The sequence below is a fragment of the Chiloscyllium plagiosum genome, chromosome 18, assembly GCF_004010195.1.
Source record: "Chiloscyllium plagiosum isolate BGI_BamShark_2017 chromosome 18, ASM401019v2, whole genome shotgun sequence".
NCBI classification, from domain to species: Eukaryota; Metazoa; Chordata; class Chondrichthyes; order Orectolobiformes; family Hemiscylliidae; genus Chiloscyllium; species Chiloscyllium plagiosum.
The window spans coordinates 37,178,956-37,206,398 of NC_057727.1; the positions used below are offsets into that span (position 1 = coordinate 37,178,956).

The 27,443-nt window shown below is 39.0% G+C and overlaps 1 protein-coding gene across 29 annotated transcripts in view; it reads right to left on the bottom strand.

Annotated features, from left to right (window-relative positions):
- Window positions 1-27,443, bottom strand: part of cadpsa (Ca2+-dependent activator protein for secretion a) — a 585,960-nt gene that overhangs the window by 104,575 nt on the left and 453,942 nt on the right. For 20 of the 29 annotated variants that reach the window (XM_043708230.1, XM_043708226.1, XM_043708224.1 and 17 more), the window contains 6 exons: window positions 14,658-14,792; window positions 11,998-12,153; window positions 10,988-11,135; window positions 8,487-8,561; window positions 7,464-7,547; window positions 5,002-5,034 (listed from right to left, as the gene is read on the bottom strand). In XM_043708230.1, coding sequence (XP_043564165.1) covers window positions 5,002-5,034; window positions 7,464-7,547; window positions 8,487-8,561; window positions 10,988-11,135; window positions 11,998-12,153; window positions 14,658-14,792 — 631 coding nt within the window. The remainder of the gene's footprint in view (window positions 1-5,001; window positions 5,035-7,463; window positions 7,548-8,486; window positions 8,562-10,987; window positions 11,136-11,997; window positions 12,154-14,657; window positions 14,793-27,443) is intronic. The other 9 variants (XM_043708232.1, XM_043708233.1, XM_043708243.1 and 6 more) reach the window with 2 other exon arrangements.

Genomic DNA, 27,443 nt, shown 5'->3' on the forward strand with positions numbered 1-27,443 from the left:
TGTCATCTGCAAATTTACTAACTATACCTCTTATGCTTGCATCCAAATTATTTATATAAATGATCAAAAGCAGTGGACCCAGCACCGATCCTTGTGGCACTCCACTGGTCACACGCCTCCAGTCTGAAAAACAATCTTCTACAACCACTACTTCCTGTTTGTTTTCTGAGGGATTGATAAATGGTTGATAGAACAGGAAATGACATCACCACAAACCCCAGGAACCCCATCCAGGACAAACATATAACTAGGAAGCAGGAGACAACAGCTTTGCTTCACTTGGAGGTTGCCACTGATGATGTTACCTAGCCAGGTAATGAAACGTCTGGATGTCAAACCTACAGCTCAGCGAGCAAACCTACACCCTAAACCTCAACCTGAGCTACAAACCTTCACAAACCTTGCAAAAATTACCCTTTTGTTCTTGATATATTTGTAAAAAAATCCTTTGGATTCTCCTTAACTCTATTTGCCAAAGCTATTTCATGCCCCCTTTTTGCCCTCCTGATTTCCCTCTTAAGTATACTCCTACTGTCTTCATACTCTAAGGACTTATTTGATTTATCTTGTCTATGCCTGACATATGGCTCCTTCTTTTTCTTCACCAAACCCTCAATTTCTTCAGTCATCCAGCATTCCCTACACCTACCAGCCTTTCCTTTTATTGTAACAGGAATATACTGTCTCTGGACTCATTTCTGAAGGTTCAAATTAGAGTGGTGCTGGAAAAGCACAGCAGGTCTGGCAGCATCAGAGGAGCAGGAAAATCGATGTTTCGGACAAAAGCCCTTCACCTGGAATCCTGGTGAAGGGCTTTTGCCCAAAACGTCGATTTTCCTGATCCTTGGATGCTGCCTGACCTACTGTGGTTTTCCAGCACCATTCTAATCTTGACTCTGATCTCCAGCATCTGCAGTCCTCACTTTTGCCCCTCATTTCTGAAGGCTTCCCATTTTCCAACTGTCCCTTTACCTGCGAACATCTGCCTCCAATCAGACTTTGAAAGTTCTTGTCAAATACCGTCAAAATTAACCTTCCTCCAGTTTAGAACTTCAACTTTTAGATCTGGTCTATCCTTTTCCATCACTATTTTAAAACTGATAGAATTATGGTCGCTGGCCTCAAAGTGCTCCCCCACTGTCACCTCAGTCACCTGCCCTGCCTTATTTCCCAAGAGTCGGTCAAGTTTTGCACCTTCCCTAGTTGGTACATCCACATTGAATCAGAAAATTTCCTTGTACAGACTTAACAAATTCCTTTCCATCTAAACCCTTAACACTACGGCAGTCCCAGTTTATGTTTGGAAATTACTTCTCCCTATCCCTTCTCCCAAAACACATTACCTCACATTTCACTCTATTAAATTCTATTTTTCAGCTGTCCTATTTGTGACCTGTTGCAGACTATTTGCAATATTTTAAATGTTTGCCAATCTTCCAAGTTTGGCAATATTGGAGAATTTTGTTCCATTTTTCAAGATCCAAGTCATTTTCTGCATTCTGTAGAGTGGGTTGATGATTCCAGATCCAGAGCTTCATCTCCACAACAGCAAATTAGCTTCTCTCCAGAGGCGACAATGTTTGCTTTTGGCAGGAAAGAATCCTTTGATAGAATGCAGCACTTAGTAAAATTGCCATAGTTGTGGGTTTGTTTGCCGAACTGGGAAGTTGATTTGCAGATTTTTTTGTCCCCTGGATGTGGGTTTCCTCGCTGAGGTGGAACGTTTGTTTTCAGATGTTTCATCACCATACTAAGTAACATCTTCAGTGAGGCTCTAGAGGAAGTACTGGTGGTGTAGCCCGCTTTCTATTTATATGTTTGGGTTTCCTTGTGTTGGCAATGTCATTTCCTGTGGTGATGTCATTTCCTGTTCCTTTTCTCAGGGCACGGTAAATGGGATCCAAGTCAATGTGTTTGTTGATAGAGTTCTGGTTGAAATACCACGCTTCTAGGAATTCTTGTGCATTAAAAACTTTCAGTCTATTATAAAGCCAGAATTGGGGATAATCATTGATAATTGTGTATTATTTTCATGCTCAATTCCTCAAAAACCGAAGCAGATCCGGACAATTCAAATGGGCTGCCCAGTGGAAAATAATGTTCATGCCAGCCAAGTGCTTCTAGGAATTCTTGTGCATTAAAAACTTTCAGTCTATTATAAAGCCAGAATTGGGGATAATCATTGATAATTGTGTATTATTTTCATGCTCAATTCCTCAAAAACCGAAGCAGATCCGGACAATTCAAATGGGCTGCCCAGTGGAAAATAATGTTCATGCCAGCCAAGTACCAGGTAATTCCCATCTTCACCTGGAGAGATGAGAGAAATATATTCCCTTAGACATTCAACCATTGTTGAAGTGCCCACTGTCAATATTCTGGAAGTTACTGTTGACCAGAACCTGAACTAGGCCAGACTATAAATGACATGGCTTTAAGAGCAGGTCAGATGCTCACCTCATGACTCCTGACAAAGCCTCTCCACAAAACGCAAGTCAGATGTGATGCATTACTTTCCATTTGCCTAGCTGAGATCATGTCCAAACAACACTTGAGAAGATTAATACTGTTCGGGACAAAGCATTCACTGGATTGAAACCCTACCCATTGCTGTGTAGTAATTACAAGATGCAGTTCAGAAACTTGTCAAGATTTCTTCAACACCTTCCGAATCTGAGAGCACTCCACATGACAGACCAAGGACATCAGATGCATGATTCCATCGGAGTCACATACCGTCCTGACTTGGAAACATTACAATTCTACTTTGTCATCGGGCTAAAGTCCTGATACCTCCATCTCTAATAGTACTATGGGTGTTCTTTCACCATTAGACTGCAGTTCAAGAAGGCTGTTCACCACTAACTTCTCAGAGACATTTAGCATGTGCAATAAATGCTGCAATGCCAGCCAACATCCCATAACTGAATGAAAATAAAATCTTATCTAGATGCCCATTATCAATCCCCTCAAGTATTCAGCATGGCAAAGAAACAATGAATTACTGGCTTAGGTTTTTTATTTGTGATACCTTTCATAACCCAATTAAAATAAACGGGCTATATCAACTATATGATCAGAAAACCTAGGACACATATGTATGCTAAGCTCTATAACCCATACCTCATTAATCAGACATAATTGCGTATGACTGTGAAGGTTAATAAGATGTTCTGCACTTAGCTCTGATAAAATTAGAAATTGTAAGTTTTCCTCTGTTTTTTAAGCCAAGGCAGTTCATTCACACAACTTTGTCAGTAAAAGATAATCACCTATCACCTTTTTTATCTTCCTTGCAAAAAAAGTAATCTTCAAACCCACACGTAGATTTAAAGGTTTCATACAAAACCCATTAGCAGGCTGTGATACAGAATGTTTTAGAATCCAAACATTTAGGCATCTACCATTTCCACTCAAAGTATGTGCTGGTGAGCTGTTGCTGTGAATTGGTTTTGCTAATGAGATTTAGTTAAGACCACAGGGTACCCATTATGTAGAATATTTGATTGTCAGTTACTATAAGTTGCTGTTGGTCAGCAAACTTCAGTCTAATTTCCCGGGTGTAAATAGGAAGGGGCAAGATTGTAAGATTTCTGCATAAATCAAACAATTACAAAGCAAGGGAATAATATTTGGGTCTGAGGACCATGGCAGCATTATTAACACCTGCTGCTTCACTAATGGAGAAAGTATTCCACAATACATCAGCTGGAAATGTGTTATTAGTACAATCTCTCTCTCAAAGCCATTTACTGCCAATTAAATGGCCAGAACATCCTGTTGTTTTTTCTCAGCAAACAAGTTTTTACTAAACAGTCCACAGATTTACTTTGCAGAATTTACACTAAAATAGCAGAAGTTTTCAGGAGAGAGAAATATTTCCCAAGCTTTAATTTGATGGATTTCCTGCAGAATTGAAACATATTCCTTAAAAGAAACTTTGAGAAACAGCTTGCTTTTTCTATTATTCTTTCATCATAAATAAACACAGGCACAATCAGAAAAACAAACACTTAAACAGACTTAATCTGTCATTTCAAATGGAATATTTAAACCATTTCCACAGAATAGTAATCATGCAACCTTTAAAATTATTTTCATGGAAATTGAAAGTTTTTCTTTTCTCCACAGGTAACAGATATGTAGTGACATTTACAGATTGAGAACTCAGAAAAGTCAGGACACAGAGACACTGCAGGTGATCCTTCGACTGTGGACAGTTTTCAACTGAGTTCCTGAAGAACCGGCAGGGAGCAGTTTCTGTTCACAGGAAAATCACCTTAACCATAACACATTTTCTAAAATTTAGCAAATATGAGCTGTTACTGGGAAAAGTAGGCTGCTGCATAATGATTGAAGAATTCATAATGGCTGGAAAATAACTGAAAAGTGCAGTGCCCACCTCCAAGCTTAAAGCATAATCCCTGTTTAATTTATGCTATTAGCACAGATGCTCACACCCACACTCCAAATGGAGAAGTATGCTATTGATCCAGGAGGCTAAATTGGAGATTGAAGATATTTCTTCTCGCATTCAATAGTGGGCGATGAGTGCTTTAAGTTACCTTGATGGCTTAGCCTATGAACAGGGAATTACAGATGGTGGGTCTGGCATTTGGGTGTCTCTTCCAGCCAAGTTAAAGGTGATCAAGAGAATCCCCACAGAAACATACACCCAACGCATTCAGGACTGAAGGTCACTGGGAGAAACTTGACTGGTTTTGAATTCCTCTGCATTTTAGAGGGGTTGTTGTGACCTTCCCTAAAAGCTTAAATCCAGCCAGTCAGTCTACAAGAACAACAAATGAACTAATTCTAAGGGACAGAATAAGTCTCAGCTAGTTTCCATAATTTTCTCTATAAAACTGATGCCTGAGGTTGACAAACTTGAATTAAGTAAAATGTGCAACCTATTCTTCATTGCCAAGCATCTGCATGCTTCAGAATTCAGGGGTTAACTGCAATCAACTCAGAAGCTGTTAGAATTATAGTCAGACTTACAGGAACATCCACATATTTGGAAGCTGCTTTCACCTTCAAAAGGAAATAGAAAGAAGGAAGATGAAAAAGTAATTTTTAAACTGAATACACACAAAAATTTTTAAATCACCGAGTAATTTTCGAGATATTAAAAAAAAAAATCACTATAACATAATGGTCTAGATATTCCAATAGCCAGGCAGTTGGTGGAGCAGCTGGGTCTGGAGTTACACATTAGGAACAGGTGGAATCACAGACACAGTTAACTTCACAGGAACAGCTTGAGAAACTGAAGTTCCACTGCATCTAGAACCCTCCTGAAAGTCAGAGAATTCGGAGAATCCTGCTTCAGTTAACCAGTGTTCCAGAAAGGATTAGAGGACTAAAATCTCGGTCTAACTCCTGCGTGATTATTAAATGACCCCAAACTCCACACTCACTGACCCCAAATACACTTCCCCTACAGCCCCCAGGCCTCACACAACAAACCCCACCTGAACAGACGACTCCCTCCCCAATACGATTCCACACCACCCTTCAAATGGGGCATGACAGCCTCTTTCCCTGCTGACCCAAGCTTTCCTTTGCTTCCCCCGCAGCACCAGAGCTGACACCCCCCCAATCCCCACTTGCTGGATCCAATACCTCCCCCACTTCCTGCCAGATGCAAGACATCTTTTACAACTTTACAAAACATTGGTCAGGCCCCAGATGGAATACTGTGCACAGTTCAGATTACCACACTATTCGAAGGAGATGGTGCAGAGGAGATCACCAGAATGTTACCTGGAATGAAAAGTCTCTGGATGTAAGTTTTCTCGCTGAGCTGGAAGATTCATTTTCGGATGTTTCATCACCATACTATGTAACATTATCAGCGAACCTTCGGTGAAGCCTCCACTAAAACTGGCTGGAAAATGGGAGGCTTCACCAGAGGCTCACTGATGATGTTGCTTAGTATGGTGATGAAACGTCTGAAAATGAACCTTCCAGCTCAGCGAGCAAACTTATATCCAGAACCTCAACCTGAACTACAAATCTTCTCCAAACTTGCTAATGGAAAATCTCAGTTATGAAGACAGACTGGATAGGTTGGGTTTGTTTTCATTGGAGCGGAGGAGGCTGAGGGGTGGATCTGATTGAGTATACAAAATCATGAGAGATGTAACAGAGTAGATTGTGAGAATCTGCTCTCCATGGCAGACATGTCAAAGACCGAGGACACATATTAAAGGTGGGGAGCAAGTGATTTAGAGGAGATACACCCAGAAGGTGGTAGAAACATGGCATGTGGTATTTGAGAGGGTGGTGGAGACAAATACTCTTACAATATTTAAAAAGCATCTGGATGAGTGCTTAAAATGCCAGAGCATAGTAGCGTATGGACTAAGTGCAGATTAGTGTAGTTTGACATTTGCTGGTCAGCATAGACAAGGTGGGGAAAAAGGACCTGTTTCTACGCTATATGACTCTAAGGTTCTCTATGTCACCACTAATGCACTGGCATGACACCACTATTGCACTGGCATGACACCACTATGGATGATACCACCATTGTCGCCAGAGCCGATATCCTCACTTCACTCAGGATCTAACACCTACCCCTTCCTTCTTGCTGGACCTGACATACCACTCTACCACCCTCAGCAACTATGACCTCCACAAACGCTCAATTCTTTAACCCACCACGCTACTTCCTGGCATGCTACCTACCTGGCACACTATGTGCCTGGCACCCAAACCCCTTAACCAGCTGACTCACTAATCCTACTAACCTTCATACTTATCCTTTCACAAGAGCTGTCAAGGTGGCTGGATGTACCACTAAGCATTTAAATCACACATGTCATTTACCGCTATTAAAAAGTGGGTAAGGCTTGACTCCCATCCGGCTATCCAGCACTGTTGGATTTCTGAAGGAGCCAGGATCAGAATTGCTGGCAAAAGAATGTGGAGTTCAATGCTAATGCAACAAAAGAGGAGTGGGGTGGCAATCTGACTGTGAATGGCATTCCTCAGAATATCTGAGCAAATGTCTTATTGCATTTCTAAACATGAGTGAAATGGAATGTTCATTAAAAGTCATGATTGAAGTGGACTGCAGAAATCTTCAGATTATAGTAGGTTTACATGTATATATTATACACTAGGCTGGACATTAAAGATGGAGATTAATGGAGAAAACGTCAACACAACAGCACAAGTTAAATTTAGTCTTTCTTGTGAGGTAAGGTTAGCAAGGTTGAGATAAGATGAAATCTCATACATCGGTTTGTTCCACCAATTCTGTCAGATAAACAGAAAGTTGGGATATTGAGAGTTTGTGTACTAGAGGTTCTACTGTAGACCCTACAATACAAATGGAGTAGCATTTACTGAGAATATTTCCAAATATACTTTTTATGAACAAAAATAAATGACAATTTTTATATTTTGTAAATAATTCTGAGAAAAATAAATTAAGAGAAAGATATTTTTCTTACAGTGAATGACAGAAAGGATGAGAAGAGAGTCCCTTCATCGTATCTGGATAGTTTGGACAGTACTCCTTCCAAAATAGTGACAAACTAAATAGAAAATCATATTAGATTCACATTAACCAATTTAGGCTTAATGGTTCTGTTTCTTCAAATCATAACATAGATAATCATTACCTGCCAACTTAAGGTTTAACCTACGTCCTTAATTGAACTTTTGTGATTTGCTACCAACATTGTCAATAAACTGCAATAGATTAGATTAGATTCCGTACAGTATGGAAACAGGTCCTTTGGCCCAACAAGTCCACACTGACCCTCTGAAGAGTATCCCACCCAGACCCATTCCCCTACCCTATATTTATTCTTGATTAATGCTCATAACACTATGGGCAATTTAGCACGGCCAATTCACCTGACTTGCACAACTTTGGATTGTGGGAGGAAACTCACATAGACACAGGGAGAATCGCCCGAGGTGGCAATCGAATCTGGATCCCTGGTGCTGTGAGGCAGCAGTGCTAACCACTGAGCCAGCGTGCCGCCCCAAATGACAACATTAATTTCCATATTGTTGCAAATGATAACATTAATTTCCATATGAATAAAATTGTGGCCAATTGTATTATGACCATTGTTCAGTTACATTACTAAATAGACTCTTTGTCTACACATTTCCTCTAACTGAATCAAAGGAACTAATAGGAACATAGACAGTATGATTTTGAAATTCATTATTACACTTTGAAATATCGATTAATGCTTCACTGTAATGGTGATGTGTTTTACATCAACCAAGCAGCACTTAGCAACAATTATAAAGATTCCCCTATAGTCAGTAATCATTCCGTCAAACTGACAGTTGAGGCATCACATTTTAAATGTGGTGAAATCTATGAAATTGGCTGCTATCTTAGATTTAATATGACCAATATTAAACATTGCCTGCAATAAATTTTATACAGATTTAACTTTTAAGTGTGCCTTATTAAGATTTCAGTTTTCACAAAAAGCCATTTTGTACTGTACCTTTGCAACCATGAGAGTTATCATTTCTTTGACAGTTTCTTCAATTAACTCATCAATTTTAGAATGGTATTGCCGCTGAAAAAAAAAGAATCACATGGGCAAAATGGGGCACTTACTTTTAAAACAACACACTGGCCTAAACATGTCAAATCTTCATCTATAAGAAAATGTACACAGCTTTTTCCTCCTCTTGATCACCTTCAAACACAGTGAGGAATTTTCAGACCAGTTATGGTACTTGCTAAAAACCTAGCCTTGTGCATAACTGACAGCAAGCAAGAAGCAGGCTTGGATCATTCTAATGGCAACATTTATGCATCTCTAGCAGAATTACAGGAAACTACTGGCAAAGACCTAAGACCTAATGATGCCATGTGCTTTCTTTGAGTAAGCTTGAAGAAGCTAACCCTACAGTTACAATGTGTGATGTTGACATCAAATAGTTAGTCTGCTTGCTTCTCTCTGCTCTCTTTAATAATAACACACATCGTTTCCTGCAAAATAATGTTAGCATTTCTGATAAACATGTCTTAAGTGTTTGCATACTATTATCCATATATGGCCTAGAAAACAATAGTCAAATAAATACTAAATCAGCAGAAATGATTAAAAATAAGTTTTAAAATACAGTTCCTCATTTATTTAAATTATTCTGTGTTTCTATATAAACTATCCTAATAATTTGGTCTCAATAATAATTTCAAATAAATTACAATTGATATATGTTTAAGTAATTCACAAATCAACATTTAATCGAGAAGACAATGCACAGTATGACATGTGCAGAGTTACCTATTAATTTCCAGAAAGGTCTTTCAATGTGAGAATTGCTTCCTCCAGGATATAACATGTTTCTGATAGGCAACTAGCACTGACAACAATGGTTCAATTTCCCAAATACGTATTTTACAACTAAGTACCTAATCTATAATTTAACAGTTGAACAATGGCACAATTATACCTCTGCTTTGAAATTAAGCCATATTTAATATAACTTGAATTATGCACAGATGATTTTTTAATTATGAGTATTAATTAGCTTCAATTAGTTTGGAATAATGAAAGGTTTGATGAGCAAATCTGATTATAGATCATCATTCAATGAGGGTTTTCTATCAATTATTGCAAGGAAATTATTATCCTTAAACTCATGGTGCTCTAGTTCCCTGGCATTTCTCAGTCCCCCACTGGAAATGTGATGGGGGACTGGCAGACATACCAAACAAATAGTGAAAACAACCATTTGATGTCATTGCTGTGAGATTAAAACAACCCCAACAGAATTTCAAGGATTTTTTTTTTACAGTTTGCTTCATAACTGTGCCTTTGTAAATAGGGGCATAGAATACAAAACAAGTAAGTTATGATTAACATTGACAAATTACTGGTTAGACCTCAGCTGGAGCACTGTGCACAAATCTGGGCATCACATTTTAGGAAGGATACCAAGACCTTGGCGAGGGTGCAGAGGAAGATTACCAGGATAAGATCAGACAGGCTCTTCATTTAGATGGAGGGAATAACAGAAGCTGGTATTGTTCTCCTTACAGGATAAAGGATTTAGGGGAACTTAGTGGATGCATTCAAAAATTTTGAGTGCTTTGAGAGTATAAGTGGTGGAAAACTGTTTTGGTCACTTGATGGCATTAAATAATTTATGAAAGAATTAAAAGGAAATAAGGAGGCAGAGGGTTGTTAAGATCTGAAATGCACTAATTGAAAGGTCGATGAAAGCAAATGCCATGGCAACTTTAGAAAGGTGATGGTCTTTTACAGTAATAGGGAAAAGTTGGATCGTGCAACTTAATTGGATAGCTCTTTCAAAGAGCCAGTACAGGTACAACATGCTGACTGACCACTTTCTGTGCTGTATGGTTGTTGATTTAAAATCTGAATAAAATTAAAATAGTTCAGGGATTTTCATTTCATCCTTGACTTTGACCCTTCAAATGCTTGCATTTGAATGTAAGTATCGAAATTGGACATTTGCAGAATTCTTGCTTCAAGTAAGTGCCTTCCATGTATGAACCCCAAAGTTAGCAAGGGGAGATCAGTGTAATCTTCCAATAAATAAATTACATAAATAATGTCTACAAAGAAACATAAGTTAAATTAATATCGATAGAACATTGCTGCAGAGGAGAACTGAAAATGCTTTTATATGAAACACATTTTTCTATTAATTCTGACAATTCACGAATATTAAATTGTTGCAGATGTTTCTCCAATTCAATGTCATATTATTCCAGAATGAAATTAGAGAGACTGATCGATATAGATACTTCTAGCACAACTTTAATATTCAAAAGGATTAAAATAGCTATATTAGAGCATACTCTAATGTTTAAAGTACTGTACAGAATAATATGCATCTGTATATGATGTATTATTAATTTGTTTTATAAGTTATAATTTGGGAATAATGTGTTACAATTGATTCTGAATTATACTGTCAACACCTAACCGAAAATAATTATTTTCATGGAAAAGTGTTAACTTACTTCCTGGCCCACCTCCATGCTGCAAAGCTTTGTGGACTGTGTCTTGGCATCCACCATCACATTAAACATGGTGCATATTGACTGTGGGACACGGAAATCTGTTGACCTGCTTGTCTTCTGTAACTTGGCTTCAAATGCAATCCTAGTCCTATCAAAGAAGAGATTGTTTTGAAATCTGAAGTAGTGTCAGGGGCCATCTGTTAGGAGCATGTTTATAAGCATACAAATAGTACTTTTTATTCAAAAATGTTAATTATTTGCATTATGTATTCATCAGAGCTTTATAGGAAAAGTCTTAATTGCAAATGACATTCAAACATATCTTCCTAATTTTTGCATATTCCAGTCTAGAATATATTAATCATTATAGTCATTTACTTTTACCTGGAATGAAACTGGTTGAGCCACTCCTAAGATTCTAACCTCATCTTTCAGCCACTTCTCCAACTAGTGATGGAATCTTGATTGAGGAGTTGGGGACCCACCCTTCCCCAGCTGCACAGCCAGTGAAGGAACAGCAAAGGCTAGCAGAATCAGACTCCAATCAGGCAGTGTGGTAATTCCAGCAGCAACCAGTGAAGCTCTTGACCAATCCTTAATAAGCCTCCGGGTTTCAGTTAGTGTTGGGGTTGGAAGGGTGAACATGAACTTTTCTGTCAGAACTTAATTCTATGGATATGGCAAAGTGGCAGGTATTGAGTATTCTACCACCACCCCATCTAATCACAGTCTCTTCCACGTCCAAGTTAATCACTTCTGCCCTATGTTATTAGGGAACATTCCTATGCAATATGCAAATCATATTTCATTTGTTAGTGAAAACATAACATGCAGTTGTTGACTGACACGCTATGTCAAGCATGTTGCTGTAGTATAGCAAAGGCATCTTTCTTTCTAAATGTGCAATTGCTAACCATACTTAAATCTTATGATAATTCATTAAATAGGGATTATGGTCTCAGATGAATACTTGTTGGATTTGTTTTCCATTGCTTTGAAGAAAGGCTAACCTCTTAACACATGACTCAATCATATCACTGGACATGAGCTTTAGTCTTTGCTCCAGATGTTTTGCAAACTCCTCCTCTGGCCAATGCAGATCTCTAATGAAGGTCTGCAGAGCATCCAACTTCCAGAACAGATCTTCTGATGTTCCTGAGCCATTGCTGAAAAAAAAGGAAAAATATTCATCACAAACAGTGTCAGGCCACTGACACCAATTATGGAGACTGTAACTCAATGCCTGGGGTGCACAGCAGTCTTAAGCAAAGGAAGAATGTTGGGCAAAAGGTCTCCACAGTCAGAGATTGGATTTTTTTTTATCATACACCTTATCTGGCTTGTAGTCTCATGCTATGTAAACACTTAAGAATTCATCCAACTGCAAAGAAAAAGTTTTAGAAATTGTGGAGAACAAGTCAATTAATTAAAAGTGTATGGTAAAAAGTAACCTGGGATTATAACCACGTGTGGTTATTTTGTGTTGTGATTTCATGCATACTTGACATATCTTTCAAAAACAAAAACAACTAGCTGCTGGGGATCAGGTGGCTTAGTGGTAACTAGTGGTGGGCGAGGGTTTGCTATTCCCTTGACCTGTAACAATTTAGGCCCCTCAGCCAATAGCTGTCATATTTTGGGCCATTCTATGTATATAGTTTTGAAATACTCGAATATGCATCTCCTTAGAAAATCCTGAACAGCATCGGAATATGGAGGCTAATAATGACCAATACCGTTTGGTGATATGTACCCAAGTAATTCAGATTTCTAGCAGCTTGGCTTCACTGTGAGATTTGAAACACATTTTCTTGTCTCATAAAATGCATCCTCGCAAACCACTAATGCCAACACTGTACTTTTTTTTTTAGATGTTGTACACACCATGCATTACCATTAATGCTGGCATCATCTTCAGAAACAACATATGGCAGCGTACGTTTCCAATGTGATGGATGCCAGCTGCACTGAAGTAATGAATGCTTCAGAGCGAGGAGAAAGCTACTGTGGGATGAGACCATATCCCAGCATGCCAAGGTAACCCTCACCTTGTGGGAACTCTGTGGTGACAGGAACATATTCCTAAGAGGTTTTTGTTTTGGGGATTTTTATCAGCAGTATACTGAAATTACGTTCGAGTCATTTATCTACCGTGTGAAAGGCTTTGGAAATATTTCATTGGAAAGATTGGAAATAGTCCAGTTCCATTGGAAAGATATAGCATCAAACATTTTGTAATCTACTTAATTTTGACATAACATATCCATGTCACAACAAAGCACTTTCTGTGAGCATACTGATGTTTAAAGTCAATACTTCTGGAGAACCAAGAATACAACCACACAATCCAGGATTATAAACTCCATGTGCTATTAGTCTAATTTCTCTCAAGCACTATAAAAAGTACACTCCATCCTTAACAAAATAAATCTCAAGAGCCCAGTTCTGTGCATGTTATAATGATTTCTATAAAGGTCTCATAATATAATATATATTGCAAGTAAATTGAGAGACATCATTCAGTATTCTAAAATCTGAGGTAGTGCTAAAACAGAGAGCCTTGTAATGAGAATGGGGTGAACTATAATTAGGTATCATTGTGGTTGTGAACTTAGCTTTCCTGTAATGATTGATCCATATCTTTCCAAACTATCACACAGCATGCAAACAGAGGAAAATGGAAACGTAGTTATGTTTTCCATTTTCGCGCATTTCCTAAACTAGTCTTCCACATAGTCAACCCGGCATGAAAATGCTTTTTATTGTTTTTGGAATGATTCCACTTTGCAGTGCCGTATCCTGTGCTTTGAGCAATTTAAACACATTTAAACTGTTAAATGTGCATTCATGTTAACAACTTTACACATCACTTTGTTAAAATGTTTCCTTTTAAATAATTCAAATCAGGGGCATTTACAAAAATGCAAAAATTATAAGGCATCAACCATTGTTGCAAATGAAAACTAAACCTTTTGTTCTGTTTCTTGTATAAATAATTCCTATTTATACAGTAGTGCTATTAGCAGCCAAACACTAGTGTAGTTAAACCACTGGATATCATTTCTCACTCACTGAGATTTAGGAGTGCTGAATTCTGCCTTAGCATAACCAATATTAAAGCTTCTCCAGGTACTTTTGATAATCTGTCAGACACTGAGTAGTGTAATGAGATGTTTACATGCTTGGTATGGCAAAGATGTGGCTTGCAACCACAGAGGAGCTGTGCTAGAACTGCATAGTTTTATAAATTCATCAGTGTTGTGTGAGACCTGCTGAGTTGTATATTGGCTATATATGAAAATGAAAAACACTGCTGAGAGAATTTTCTACTCTCAATACAGGCAAACATCTTTGAGTTAGATTTTTATTAGGTACAGGTTTCCAAGTTATATTTTTGCAAAATTTGGGGAAGAATGTTTGTTCCAAATTGCAAATATTGAAAATATTTATAAATGAGGAAAACGTAATATTAACTTTCTAAGTATGGAAATGGATTATTGATTATTTTTATTGTGAAAAATAATAAGGACATCATCACTGAAGGGTTGAATCATTTCTGCTTTAATTTGTTCTTGCCTACTTACTTAATTGCAAACAACGAAATAAAGGACAGATTCATGCCAGGTTACTATAAGCGAAAAATCAGACCTAACGTGTATTGAATACACACTCAGCATCATATATATTGGCGATCCATGACGAAGCAGAAAAACTAGGCATTTGTGGGAGGTTAACTGGTAGATTTGGTACTTTGGGGAGATTCACATTTGGTAGATTCACATTGGGAAGATTACTTGTTAAACTCCTGTGGAAGAAACAGACAGAAAGAAAATACCATAACAGTGACAATGTAGATGCAGATGTGGAAGCATGTATGACACCCCTAAATAAATCTGCAAAACTACTAAAAACTTCACAGCAATTACAACTCATTACCAACAAAAACTCATGTTACTTAAGCATGTGAAATGTAGGTTTGCTGTGGATTTTCTGACTCTTGCAGTAGCAAGAAGCAAGCAAAGTTAGAGGAAATACGGGTACCACACATCAAGAGGCTTAGAAGCAAATAGGAAGATTATTGACAGAAACAAAAATCATAGCTTGAGGCATGAACAATGTTATTACATCTAAATAATCACTAAATGAAAATAATCTTTGTTTGTTCTCATGTTCCATGAATGTGGTGTATTTCTTAATTTGTAAACATAGTTCTGCCTTTACAAGTATCCCCTCACCAGAATAATGAAACTTTATGTTATTTCAATTTACTGGAAAAGCAAAAATCATTTTTTACTCCCAAGAATAGTCAAATTTCAAAACCATTATGCTAATCTATAGAAGTGTAGAAAAAAAATCACAACCATTGTGTTACAAATATGTTTAGGAAATGTCTCATTCTAGAACTATCAAGTAAATTAATATATTTTGTTAGAGACACAATAATCACAAAAATAGGATAATGAGGATCTTTTGTGTACTAATTTGTCATCAGATTTAATTGGTTTATATGCATACAATGTATGGTTCATGGAAATACAAGTTAAAGACAACACTTTGGAATTAATATAATTTGTGTTTTTAAAATTTTGAATTGATACAATATATGAAATAACTAAAAATCAAAATCATTCCTATGTCAGTGCAGCCAAAAATAAATCACTAATGGAGTGAAATACAAATATTCAGAATTCCTAACCATGCTAGGAACAACCCTTATTTTTATGTTCTGGGCATATAAAACCACAAATGGTACATTTCATAAGAGAAACAGACACTGCATTGGGACCAGAAGATCTAACTAACCTTCACACCTGACTACACGTCAATAAAATGACTACTTCACTACAGATAACTTCGAAGTAACCTGTTCAGAAATGTTATCACACACTCCTGGTGCGGGTTGGTCTTGAAACCGAATCTCCTTGCTTATGAAAATCTGAACTAGAGAAACTCAGTCTGAGTGCGGGTTTATTCATATTATTTTAATAGTAATACCACCATGATGTTAGAAAGTGCATCCTCTAACAATGTAGTTACCCGTTGACGTTTACATGTCTCCGTGCAATGGCTATTCTCAGTTTGATAATAGATTCACTTCATTTGAGTTACTGATCCCTGGAACAGTGCAAGCAGCAAGCCTTGGAACAGCATGTGGGCTGCGCACCCCAGAACACCAAGAGGACCAAGTACTGGAGCAACGCTTGGGCTAAAAGTCTTGGATCAGCGCCAGGAAGCAGTCCTGGAGCAGCGCATGGGCTGCGAACCCTGGAACAGCTGAGTAGCGAGCCCTGGAGTAGCGCCTGGGCTGCTACCACCAGAAAGGTGTGGGCAGTGAGCCATGGAGCAAAGTGGGGAAGCAACCCCGGAGCAGCGCACAGGGCGGAGGCCGACGAGGGGTAAGCGATCGTGGAACTTATCTTGAAGCAGCTGAGTGCCGGTGCAAGTGGAATGGAGGCTTACAGCAGAGCGGGGCTAAGTGTTGGATTGCAGTCTGGTGCGGGTAGTTAGATCACATGCAGAGGCCCTGAGCTGAGATGCTATAATGTAATGTTTATTTGAAATGTCCTATCTTACTTAATGTCAACCTTTTAATGATGTCCTATTTTAAATTATTTTTAAACTCTAAAGTAATGCAACTAGTTTTATTCTTCGGTTGTATCCAACATTTGTACCTAGGTAGTTGTGGCTAAGATGTCACTATAAGAGGCAGACATTGTAAAAGCTTTTCACTTTACTCCTACAAAGATGTACACAGGACAACAAAGGGTATTCTATTCTATTCTATTCTATTCTGAGTATCTGAATTTAAAAGATCCAAGGTTTAGCGCTGTATACACACACACTGATGCCTTAGACTCATACCAAGTACCAAAATAAAGATTTAATCGGCAATAGTAAAGATCAACCTGATCAACCGAGGAGGTTCTAGTTCTCTTACATTATCAGTTCTTAACCTGCAAATTGGCATTTATTCAAAAAACTGAAAACAAAAATCAGCATCTTTCTTCAGATAAATAATATCTAAACAGCACTCAGGCTACAGTAGCCTCAATTTTGTAGTGGGACAGTCTGCCTATGAATTATACCATCAAAGGCTGTCAAGGTATGTATTGACTGCAAACTCTGACATTCATTTGCATTATATTTAGATCACTGTGCCCTCTTCAGGCACAACTGGGGACAGTCATCAGAGGAAACCTGGGTTCCATTTAGAGGCAAAATGGGGAATGAATCAACTTTTTCTCTGAATTACTACAATTTCAGGCAGTACTGGCGGAAGGGCAGATGAAAACAGGTTCTATCTACTGATTAATACTGATAACTACTATAAAATGTGATATAGTTTTCGCATAAGTTCAGCAATATTGTAAAGTCAAATCACAATGCACAGCTGGAATCTCTAATACTTAGCAAAGTATTGAGAATATATACTCCAAAAGCAAATTACAGAGATACTTATTTGTATAGATGTCAGGAATACATGGAGAACAAGCCATTTGGAAGTTCTAGCCAGAACTGGTTCGAAGATAGAAGGCAGGGGGAGGTGATGCAGAGTTGCTTTTCTGACTGGAGGCCTACGACCAGCAGTGTGCCATAAGGATCGGTGCTGGGTGCACTGCTTTTCGTCATTTATATAAATCATTTGGATGTGAACATAGGGTGTATAGTTAGCAAGTTTGCAGATAAGACTAAACTTGGAGGTGTAGTGATCAGTGAAGAAAGTTACCTCGGAATACCACAGGATTTTGATCATTTGGGTCATTGGGACGAGGAGTGGTAGATGAAGTTTAAATTAGAAAAATGCGAGTTATATCAGCACAAAATTAGTAGAGCCGGGGAGGGAAAACCAGTAGGAGTGATTTATTTTCAGAAAGCTTTTGATAAAAGTCCCATTTCAGAGGTTATTGTGCAAAATCAAAGCATATGGCATTGATGGCAACATATTGGCATGGATTGAGAATACAGGATTGAGGTACAGGGTGTATACAGGATCAGAGATTAGGAATACATTTGTCATTTTTGGAGTGGAAGGCAATGACAAGTCAGGTACTGCAGAGTCTAGACTTTTGTGCTCAAGTCAAAAAGTGAGATTTGAGCCCGTAACCTCTGGCTCAAGGAACATGAATACTGCCAACTAAGCGATAGCTGACCCCTACAGAAGATCTACCAAGACGACGAAGAAGCCCAGATTGATCATTTTTAAAGGCTTCCTTTATGGCATTAAAATCAGCTGGAGTGCTCCTGAGTGTTTTACAAGAGAAGCTGTGGCTTTCCCTGCCCTGGATTTCCCTAAACCCCCATCTCTCAAAAGACTCTCACCAAATGCTCTGATCCATTCCTACTCTCAGGCCAATCATTCGGCAGGGGCTGCAGGATTTTCCCAGAGGCAGTGGTCAATAGAATGATAATGAAGCTTGTGATTAAAATCCTGACCTCGCTCCGTCGCAGGCAGGCAGTAAATTAAATCACTAGTGTGCTTTCCATTTGCAGACCAGCTGCGAGTTAAAATCCACTTCCTGCTTTTGGCAATTCCCATTTGAAATGACATATTTTGATCCTGATCTGCCGCAGAGCAGCAACCGCTTTTGGATCATCACTCAAACTTTTCTATATCCAAGTCAAGAGGGGCAATTGGAGAGAGGTGGGAGTGGGTATTGTCATTGGCGTGTTACTTCAGGAGGTAGACTAAGTTTTCATCAGTCTAATATTTTCTGGGTAACTATTCAGGCAAATATTCCAGAAACAATACAGAATCTCAGTTACAAAAGGTACCAGGGAGCAAATGCCCTATGCAAGTAGAAACGTCTTAGGCAATTATCACAGAGTTCAGTCATTGGACCTTCATAGGGTTCCAATAAAATCTTGAGTTCTGTGTCCTATCTCTGTCATTCTGGAGATTAGAAATTTTGGGCCATAATTTTCAGATTTAAGGTAGATTGTTTTGCAAGCTTGTAAAAAGTTTTATTAAGTCCTCAGTTTACAGAATGTACAAATCTTTGCATCACCACTGTATAATCAGTAAAATGTCTTAAAAGGGATATAACTATAATTGAGCTTCACTGTGGAATGTTGAACCAAAAGAAGTCTACTTGACTGAACTGCTGTTAATATTTTTATTCAGTATTTTTCTTTTATTTTCCTCAAATTATTGGGTCATGTGCCCTTTGACTTACAATTCACATAATTACTGTTCATGTGAGAGTCTGACCAATGAGTGCTGGCAGGTTAGTTGTCTATTAAGGAACCTTAGCTAATTCCCTTTTTATACTTAGTTTTCACTGAGTTAGACTTGAAGTGGAGTCACTTGAAAGTGATTATGAATAGGATCTCTTGTGATTTTCTCCCCTGTCTGCAGACAAGAAGTGCACACACCCAATAAAAAATTCTCAAACTTCAGCAGACAAAGCATTGTAAACTTTAATTGTTAGAATGGATTCTCCATCTCTAGTTGTCTAGAAAGCATAAGCCTAGAGTCATATGAAAGCCACAGTGACTAACAGAGGGAAATTCACATTTCTGATAAATATTAGTGCATCAGTTCAATGTTTACAACAAAATATTTAATTTGCAAATCATAGAGTCAGAGAAACTTAAGGAAACTGAAGGCCATCACACATTATGGCTGTGGTGGCTTATGGAAAGAGCAGCAATATTTACTCCCACACTAGCTTTTTACCCATTACCTGGCAAACCCCTCATCCTTAAGTAAGTATCCAACTCACTTTTAACAACTTTTATGTAATTGGCTTTCACCACTTGTTCAGGGAGAGCATTTAGCTCCCACTAACTCTCCAATAGTGAAAAAATCTTATCTGCCCTCTAGATCTTTTGCCAATGATTTTAAATCAATGACATTTGGTTGCTGATTCACTCACCAGAGGGATGACTTTTCTCCACCTACTTAATCAAAACCTCTCATCAACTTGAAATATATTCAACAGGGCAACTACTAACCTTCTTTGTCTCAAGAGAACTGTCCTAATTTTGCTAAACTTTCCACAAAACTGAAGCTACTCAACCCTGTTAACATCCTGGTAACCCATCACTGTTTCCTTGCTTCATCATCTTTTCAAAAGTGTTTACATATTTTCTGGAATGTGGTGCGAGAAATGTATGTAATACTCCAACTGAAGGATAACCACTGATTGACAAGGTTTCAGCAAGGCCTCTTTGTTTTTATATTCATTGCTATTTCTTATATATCCAAGTAATCTACATGCTTTTTTAACCAACTTATCGACTTCCCATGCCAGCTTTAAGGATTTGTGAATATGAATACGAAGACCTCTCTACTCAGCTGCATTTTACAGGATTATGCCATTTATAAAATACTATCTTTCCATGTCAGTCTTCCATTCATCCTTTCTAACTTGTTGAATTCTGTCTGCCATGCTCCTACATATTGCACCACCTGTCGATGTGATCCTGAAACCTATAACTACCCTCAACGCTGTTAACTATCCAAGTTTCATATTATCTGCAAACTTCATAAGGTTGCTCCTGAAAGTAATTTATAAAAAATTGACATGAGTAATGAACCCAAATTGATCCTTAGGAAACATCAGTCCATACATGTCTACTTCATAAATATGACTTCATGAAAGAATTCAATCATGTTTGTTATGCACAGATTGTCTTTAACAAATTCATACTGATTCTCCTTGGTTAACTCATACCTTTTCAAATAGAAGTTTGATTTGCTTTTGATAATAGTTTCAAATAACTTTAAAATCTTGTTGTTAGGCTGACAATTTACAGTTTCCTGTTTGTTTAAATTCATTAAATTCAAATTCTGGCTGTTGATAGCTAAGCTAGCATTTATTGTCCATCTCCAATTGCTGTTAGGTACATGGTGCTGAGCTACAGCTCTTTGAATCACTGCGGCCTGTGTAATGCAGACATCTATTGTGCTTTTAAGGAGGATGTCTCAAGATTTTGACCCAGCAGCAATGAAAGAACTGCGATATATTTCCTCGTCAGGATTGTGTGTGTTTTGGAGAGGGCCTGTTACAGACAGTGGTCCATCATGTTTCTGTTGCACTTATTCATCAAGTTGGTAGAGGCTTTCAAGGCCTTTGGGTTTCAAAGGCACAATCTAATGGGTCTTGGTGAGCTATTGAAATGCATAAATGGTATACACTGGTACTACTGAGGTCAGAGGTGGAGTGAGTGAATGCTGAAGCTATTAGATCAAACAAGCTGTTTTTTTCCTGGATGGCACATGCTTTTTGAATGATAGTGGAGTCACACTCATCCACACAGGTGGTGAGTATTGCATCACACTCCTGACTTGTGTTTTACAGATGGACAATAGTTTTTTGGGGAGTCAAGAGGTAAGTATCTGCCACAGAATTTACAGCTTATCACTTGCTCTTGTAAGTGCAGTATTTATATAATTGGTCCAGTTCAGTTTTTAGTCAATGGATATTGATAGAGGGGCAATCCAGCAGTGATTACACAATTGAATATCAAGGGAAATACTCAGATTCTCTCTTATTGGAGATAGTCATTGCATGGCACATGTGTAGATGGCAGTGAAATGTATGGTGCAAATGTTACTTAAAATCCCAAGCCAGAATGTGGTCTAGGTCCTGTTGCATTTGGACATGGACTGCACCAGTATCTGAGGAGTTGTGAATGGGGTTGAACATTGTGCAATCATCAGCGAACATCTGACCTCTGTTCTTATGATGGCGTGGAAGTAATTAATTAAGCAGCTGAAGATATTTGGGCTGAGGATACTACCCTGAGGAACTACTGCAGAGATGTCCTATGCCTGAGCCAATTGGCCTTGCATAATCACAATTATCTTCCTTTGAGTTGACTTCAAACAATGCATAGTTTTCCCAAATTCCTAGTGACTCACGTTTTGCTAGGGCTCCTTGGTGCCACCATCACATGTTACTTTGATGTCAAAGCCAATCACCTTCACTTCATCTCTTTTATCCATGTTTGGACCAGGATTGTAATGAGGTCAGGAGCTGATGGTCTGCAGGAACTCAAACTTAGCATCTCTGAGCAAGTTATTGTTTAGTAAGTGCTACTTGAAAGCATTGTCAATTCCACCCTTTGTCATTTTGCTGATGATTGAGGGTGCACAGAGAGGTCATGTTGGATTTGCCCTGCTTTTTATGAACAGGACATATCTGGGCAATCTTCCCCATTGTTGGAAAAATGCCAGTGTTGTAATTTACTAAAACAACTAGGCGAGGGGCTTGATTAGTACTGGAGCACAAATCTTCAGTACTATTGCCAGAATGTGATCACAGCCCTATACCTTTTGCTGTATTTTGTATTTTCAGCCATTTCTTATTATTACATGGAGTGAATCAAGTTGACATTCGAGACTGAGGAGTAAGCTAAGACTGATCGTCCACTTGACACTCGGCTTAAGATAGATACTAAATGTTTCAATCTTGTCTTTTGCACTGATGAGCTAGGCTACTCCAAGATTGATGTTGGGGATATTTATGGAATCTCATTTTCCAGTGAGTTGTTTAATTGTCCACTGCTATTCATGACTCCTTATGCTGCTTTGTATGCAAGTAGTCATGTGATGTAACTTCAATGGATAGACACTTCTTTGTTTCAGTCATGGCTGGTGCTGCTGTTACACTTTTAATTGGTGGTAATGGAGAAAGGGAGCTCGGCCAGGTCATGAGGTTATTAGATTAGATTAGATTCCCTACAATATAGAAACAGGACCTTTGGCCCAGCAAGTCCACACCGACCCTCTGAAGAGTAACCTACCCAGACCCATTCCCCTTTCACTCTACATTTACCCTGACCAATGCACCTAACACTATGGGCAATGTAGCATGGCTAATTCACCTAACCTGCCCACCTTTGGATTGTGGGAGGAAACCAGAGCACCTGGAGGAAACCCATGCAGAAAAAGGGGGGAGAATGTGCAAACTCCACACAGACAGTCACCTGAGGTGGGACTTGAATCTGGATCCCTGGCACTGTGAGGCAGCAGTGCTAACCACTGAGGCAACATACCACCCTAAATAGATTGTGGGTGAATATAATTCTGAAGCTATGAATAATCAAGAATGTCTCATGGATGACCAGTTTTGAGTTGATAATGCTAAGCAACATCCCTCTCCCCTTACTTGAATAATGGGATAACATTAGCAAACCTCCAATCCTCGACTACCCTAAAGAGGATTAAGATTGTAATCAGTTCTTCTGGTATTTGCATTCCATAGAGATCATGGTATTTATCAACATTTGGTGCCATAGACATTTTTAATACACCAAATCTATTATTGTTGTATCCATAACCTCCTTCTCCTTGTTTAATTGCAAGTTTCGTACCATCCATTCTGTTAGTGGGGGCAGATACAAAACACTGGTTTAATATTTTTACCATTGCCTCTGCCTCACACAAATGATCATGTTTAATGAAGTCAATTTCCCAACGTTTCAAAAACTGAACTCAGAACCTAATAACTAAGCTACTGTAGAACCTTTCTGGTCATAATGGTTTGGTTTCAGGGTGAAGAGTTTGAAACTGAGTAATTAGAGGTCAGTGAGAAAAATGCCACTGTAAGGTTGTAATTCCTTTATTCCCTTGCGTAATTTTACTGGGATGAAGATACTTCGGCCCATGAATTTAGATTGCTAAATGTTATGAAGGAAATAATATTCTCAACAGTGCACTAAATAACTGGAAGGATAGGAAAGTGGTGATGTAGTAGTAATGTCACTGGACTGGTAACCCGGAATCCCAAGCAAATGTTCTGGAACATTCCAAGCACCTCACGAAATATGAACTCAATAAGCAAATCTTGAATAAGAACATGTTTATATATTTAGAATATAGAATCTCCATGGTGTGGAAACAGGCCATTCAGACCAACAAGTCTACACCAACCCTCTGAAGAACATCCCACCCAGATCCATTCCCCTACCTATCCCGGTAACCGTCCATTTCCTATAGATAATGGACCTAAACTACACATCCCTGAACACTATGGGTAATGAAAGTGGAGTCGCAGGTAGATAGGATAGTGAAGAAGGCGTTTGGTATTCTTTCCTTTATTGTTCAGAGTGTTGAGTACAGGAGTTGGGAGGTCATGTTGCGGCTGTGTAGGTCATTGGTTAGGCCACTGTTGGAATATTGCGTGCAATTCTGGTCTCCTTCCAATCGGAAAGATGTTGTGAAACTTGAAAGGGTTCAGAAAAGATTTACAAGGATGTTGCCAGGGTTGGAGGATTTGAGCTATAACACCCAGTTGGAGGCTGAAGCGTGACCTTATAGAGGTTTACAAAATGATGAGGGGCATGGATTGGATAAATAGACAATGTCTTTTCCCTGTGGTTGGGGAGTCCACAACTAGAGGGCATAGGTTTAGGGTGAGAAGGGAAAGATGTAAAAGAGACCTAAGGGGCAACATTTTCACATAGAGGGTGGTACGTGTATGGAATGAGCAGGTGGGACTAGATTGGGTTGGGATATCTGGTCGGCATGGATGGGTTGGACTGAAGGGTCTGTTTCCGTGCTGTACATCTCTATGACTCTAATTTAGCATGGCCAATCCACCTAACTTGCACATTTTGGATTATGGGAGGAAACTGGAGCACCCAGTGGAAACCCATACAGATACAAGGAGAATGTGCAAACTCCCCACAGACAGCCAGCTGAGGCTGGAATCAAACCTGGGTTCCTGGCACTGTGAGGTTGCAGTGGTAACCCCAGAGCCACCGGGCCGCACCTGTAACCATTGTTGATTGTTGTAAAACCCATCTGGTTCACTAATGTCCTTTAGAGAAAAAACTTTGTTGTCCTTACTTGGTCTGGCTTACATGTGACTCCAGACACACACCAATGTGGTTGACTCTGAATTGTCCATGGATAATTATGGATAGGCAATAAATGCTGGCCTAGCCAGTGATGCTGACATCCTTTGAATTACTGAACACAAAATATATGAGAGTAATTTTCACTGAGGGTATCAGTGGAAAAACTGTCACTTGTCTTTTGGCCCTGCACACCCTGTCCAATTTTAATTTTTGTTAACTTAAATGGAATGGAAAGTTGGGATAGGAGTTATAACCTCATTGATAATCAGAAATTTTCTGCTGCATTCCAAACAATGATGACCCCCAAGGTTTCTAATTCATGTATCTTTATCCATTGCTACTTTACATAATTCAATATGTGTATGCTTAATTAAGTTTGCAGTTTTAAAACTTAGTCTAGATCTGAAGCAATAAATAAACAATTTGGGCTCTAATGATACTTGGATACTTTAAATCAATCTATTCTGATTTTTTGCGACACACCACAGGAGTAAATGGGTGTTGAATCCAGGCCCTCTGGCTTGAAACTAGAGACACTACCGTAGCACCATCAGAGTCCTACCTTTTCCCTTTCAAGTTTCTGATCAGAACTTTGGTATTTTACCTCAAAACTCTTCTCTTTTGCTTTCTAATTTAAATTCACTTCAAGCTCTCCTCTCAAAATTATTTCCCAACTTGATCTCACTAAAGTAACAACCTGAGTTTTGATTGGCATTGCAGCACTCAGACTTTCCAACCACGAGTTTACTTGCTGGTTACATGAACTGAAAAAGTGAATCACTGCCAAACTGCATAATTCTTGAGTCATGCTCCCCACTTGTGGCAAGTATAGGTTTTGACGGTCTTTACATTTGCACACTGTTTTCAGAATAGGCACTGGAGTTTCTTCAACTGCTGCAGTCCACAAGGGATTGGGTACACTTATGGTGGTGCTCGAAACAGAATTCTAAGACAGTGTACCAGCATAATATCGTTCCAAAACAACATGGCAGTTTACTCGAAGAGGATCTGACCGATATCTGTGTTCTCATTAATCTGCTGGCCTTGTCCTTCTAGGTGGCAGTGGGCACAGGTTTGGAAGGTACTGCAAATTGTTGTGAATTGTGGCAGTGCATCTTGAGATTATACACACTGGTGCCACTGGTTATCAGTGCCGGAGATGGTGGTTGGATGTCAGTGAAGCAGGTTGTTTTCCCTGGATGGTTTCACACTTTTTCAGTGTTGCTGGAGCTGTATTCATCCAGGCAAAAAGATTGCATTCTATCATGATTTGTGCTTTGCAGATAGATGGACCTAATTTGGAGAGTTAGAATCTGAATTACTCACTGCAGAATTCCTCACCTCTGACCTTTTGTAGCTAAAGTATATATGTGGCTAGTCTAGTTCAATGTTTGGGAGAAAGTGAGGACTGCAGATGTTGGAGATCAGAGTTGAGAGTGTGGTGCTGGAAAAGAACAGCAGGTCAGGCAGCTTTTTCAGCGCCACACCCTCGACTCTTGTACAATGTCTGGTCAATGGTGACTCTACAATGTTGATAATGGAGATTCAGCAATGGTAATACCATTTATTGTCACGGGGAGATGGTCAGATTCTGTCTTGTTGAGTCTCTGTTCATTGTTTAAGTGTTTACTATTGTTCAAGTGTTTACTATTGTTCCTGACAGATGCAGAAGGAAGTCAAGATTAGAGTAGTGCTGGAAAAGCACGGCAGGTCAGGCAGCATCTGAGGAGCAGGAATCTGCCTAGATGCAGTAGGAATGTAGAGCTTCAGTCTGCTCCTTTGATTGAATGATTGCTTAACACTGTTCGTTGGATACTGCTTTGGTTGTTTTGTGTGTAAATAGTCCTGCATCGTGGCTTCATCAGGTTGACATCTCAACTTTAGGCACACATCATGCTGCTCTTTGCATAACCTCCTGTACTCTTCATTGAACCAAAGTTGATCTCTGCCTGTCTGTAAAGGTAATTTGGTGGTTATGCTGAGTCATGAGAAAGTTGAGTACAATTCTGCTGCTGCTGATGGCCCACAGTGTCTCAGGGGTGCTCAGCTTTGAGTTGCTGAATCTGATCAAAATCTGCCCCATTCAGCTCATTTAGAAATGAGGCGGAGGGTATGCTGAATGTAAGGATGGGACTTTTGTCTCCAAAGGGACTATGCTGTGATCATTCCTATTAATACTGTCAAGGATAGTTACATTTGCCACATGCATTGCTGGTGTTCAACATGGAATACTGACTCATCAGCTGATGGGGCGTGGTCATGTTCAACCTGATCCCATAAGACTTCATCGGGTCTGGAGACAATTTGAAGATCACTGGGGAACTCTCTCCCACGTCTGGTGGGTCTATCCTGTTGGTGGGACAAGACATGCCCAGGCATGGTGGTGATAAAGTAAGATTTGGTGAATGTGAGAATGACTATGTCAGAATGTTGATTAACTAGTCCCTGTGACACTTCTCTGAATTTTGGCACTAGCCCCCAGATGTTCTTAAGGATGACTTTGTTGTTTGACAGGCTGCTTGCACTCTTGTCGTTTCTAGTGCCTAGGTCAATGATCCTTTCTAGTTTCATTCTTCCTTTAGGCTTTTTTGTGTGTTTGATATGAGTAGTTTGATAGGCCACTTCAGAGGGCATTTAAGAATCAACC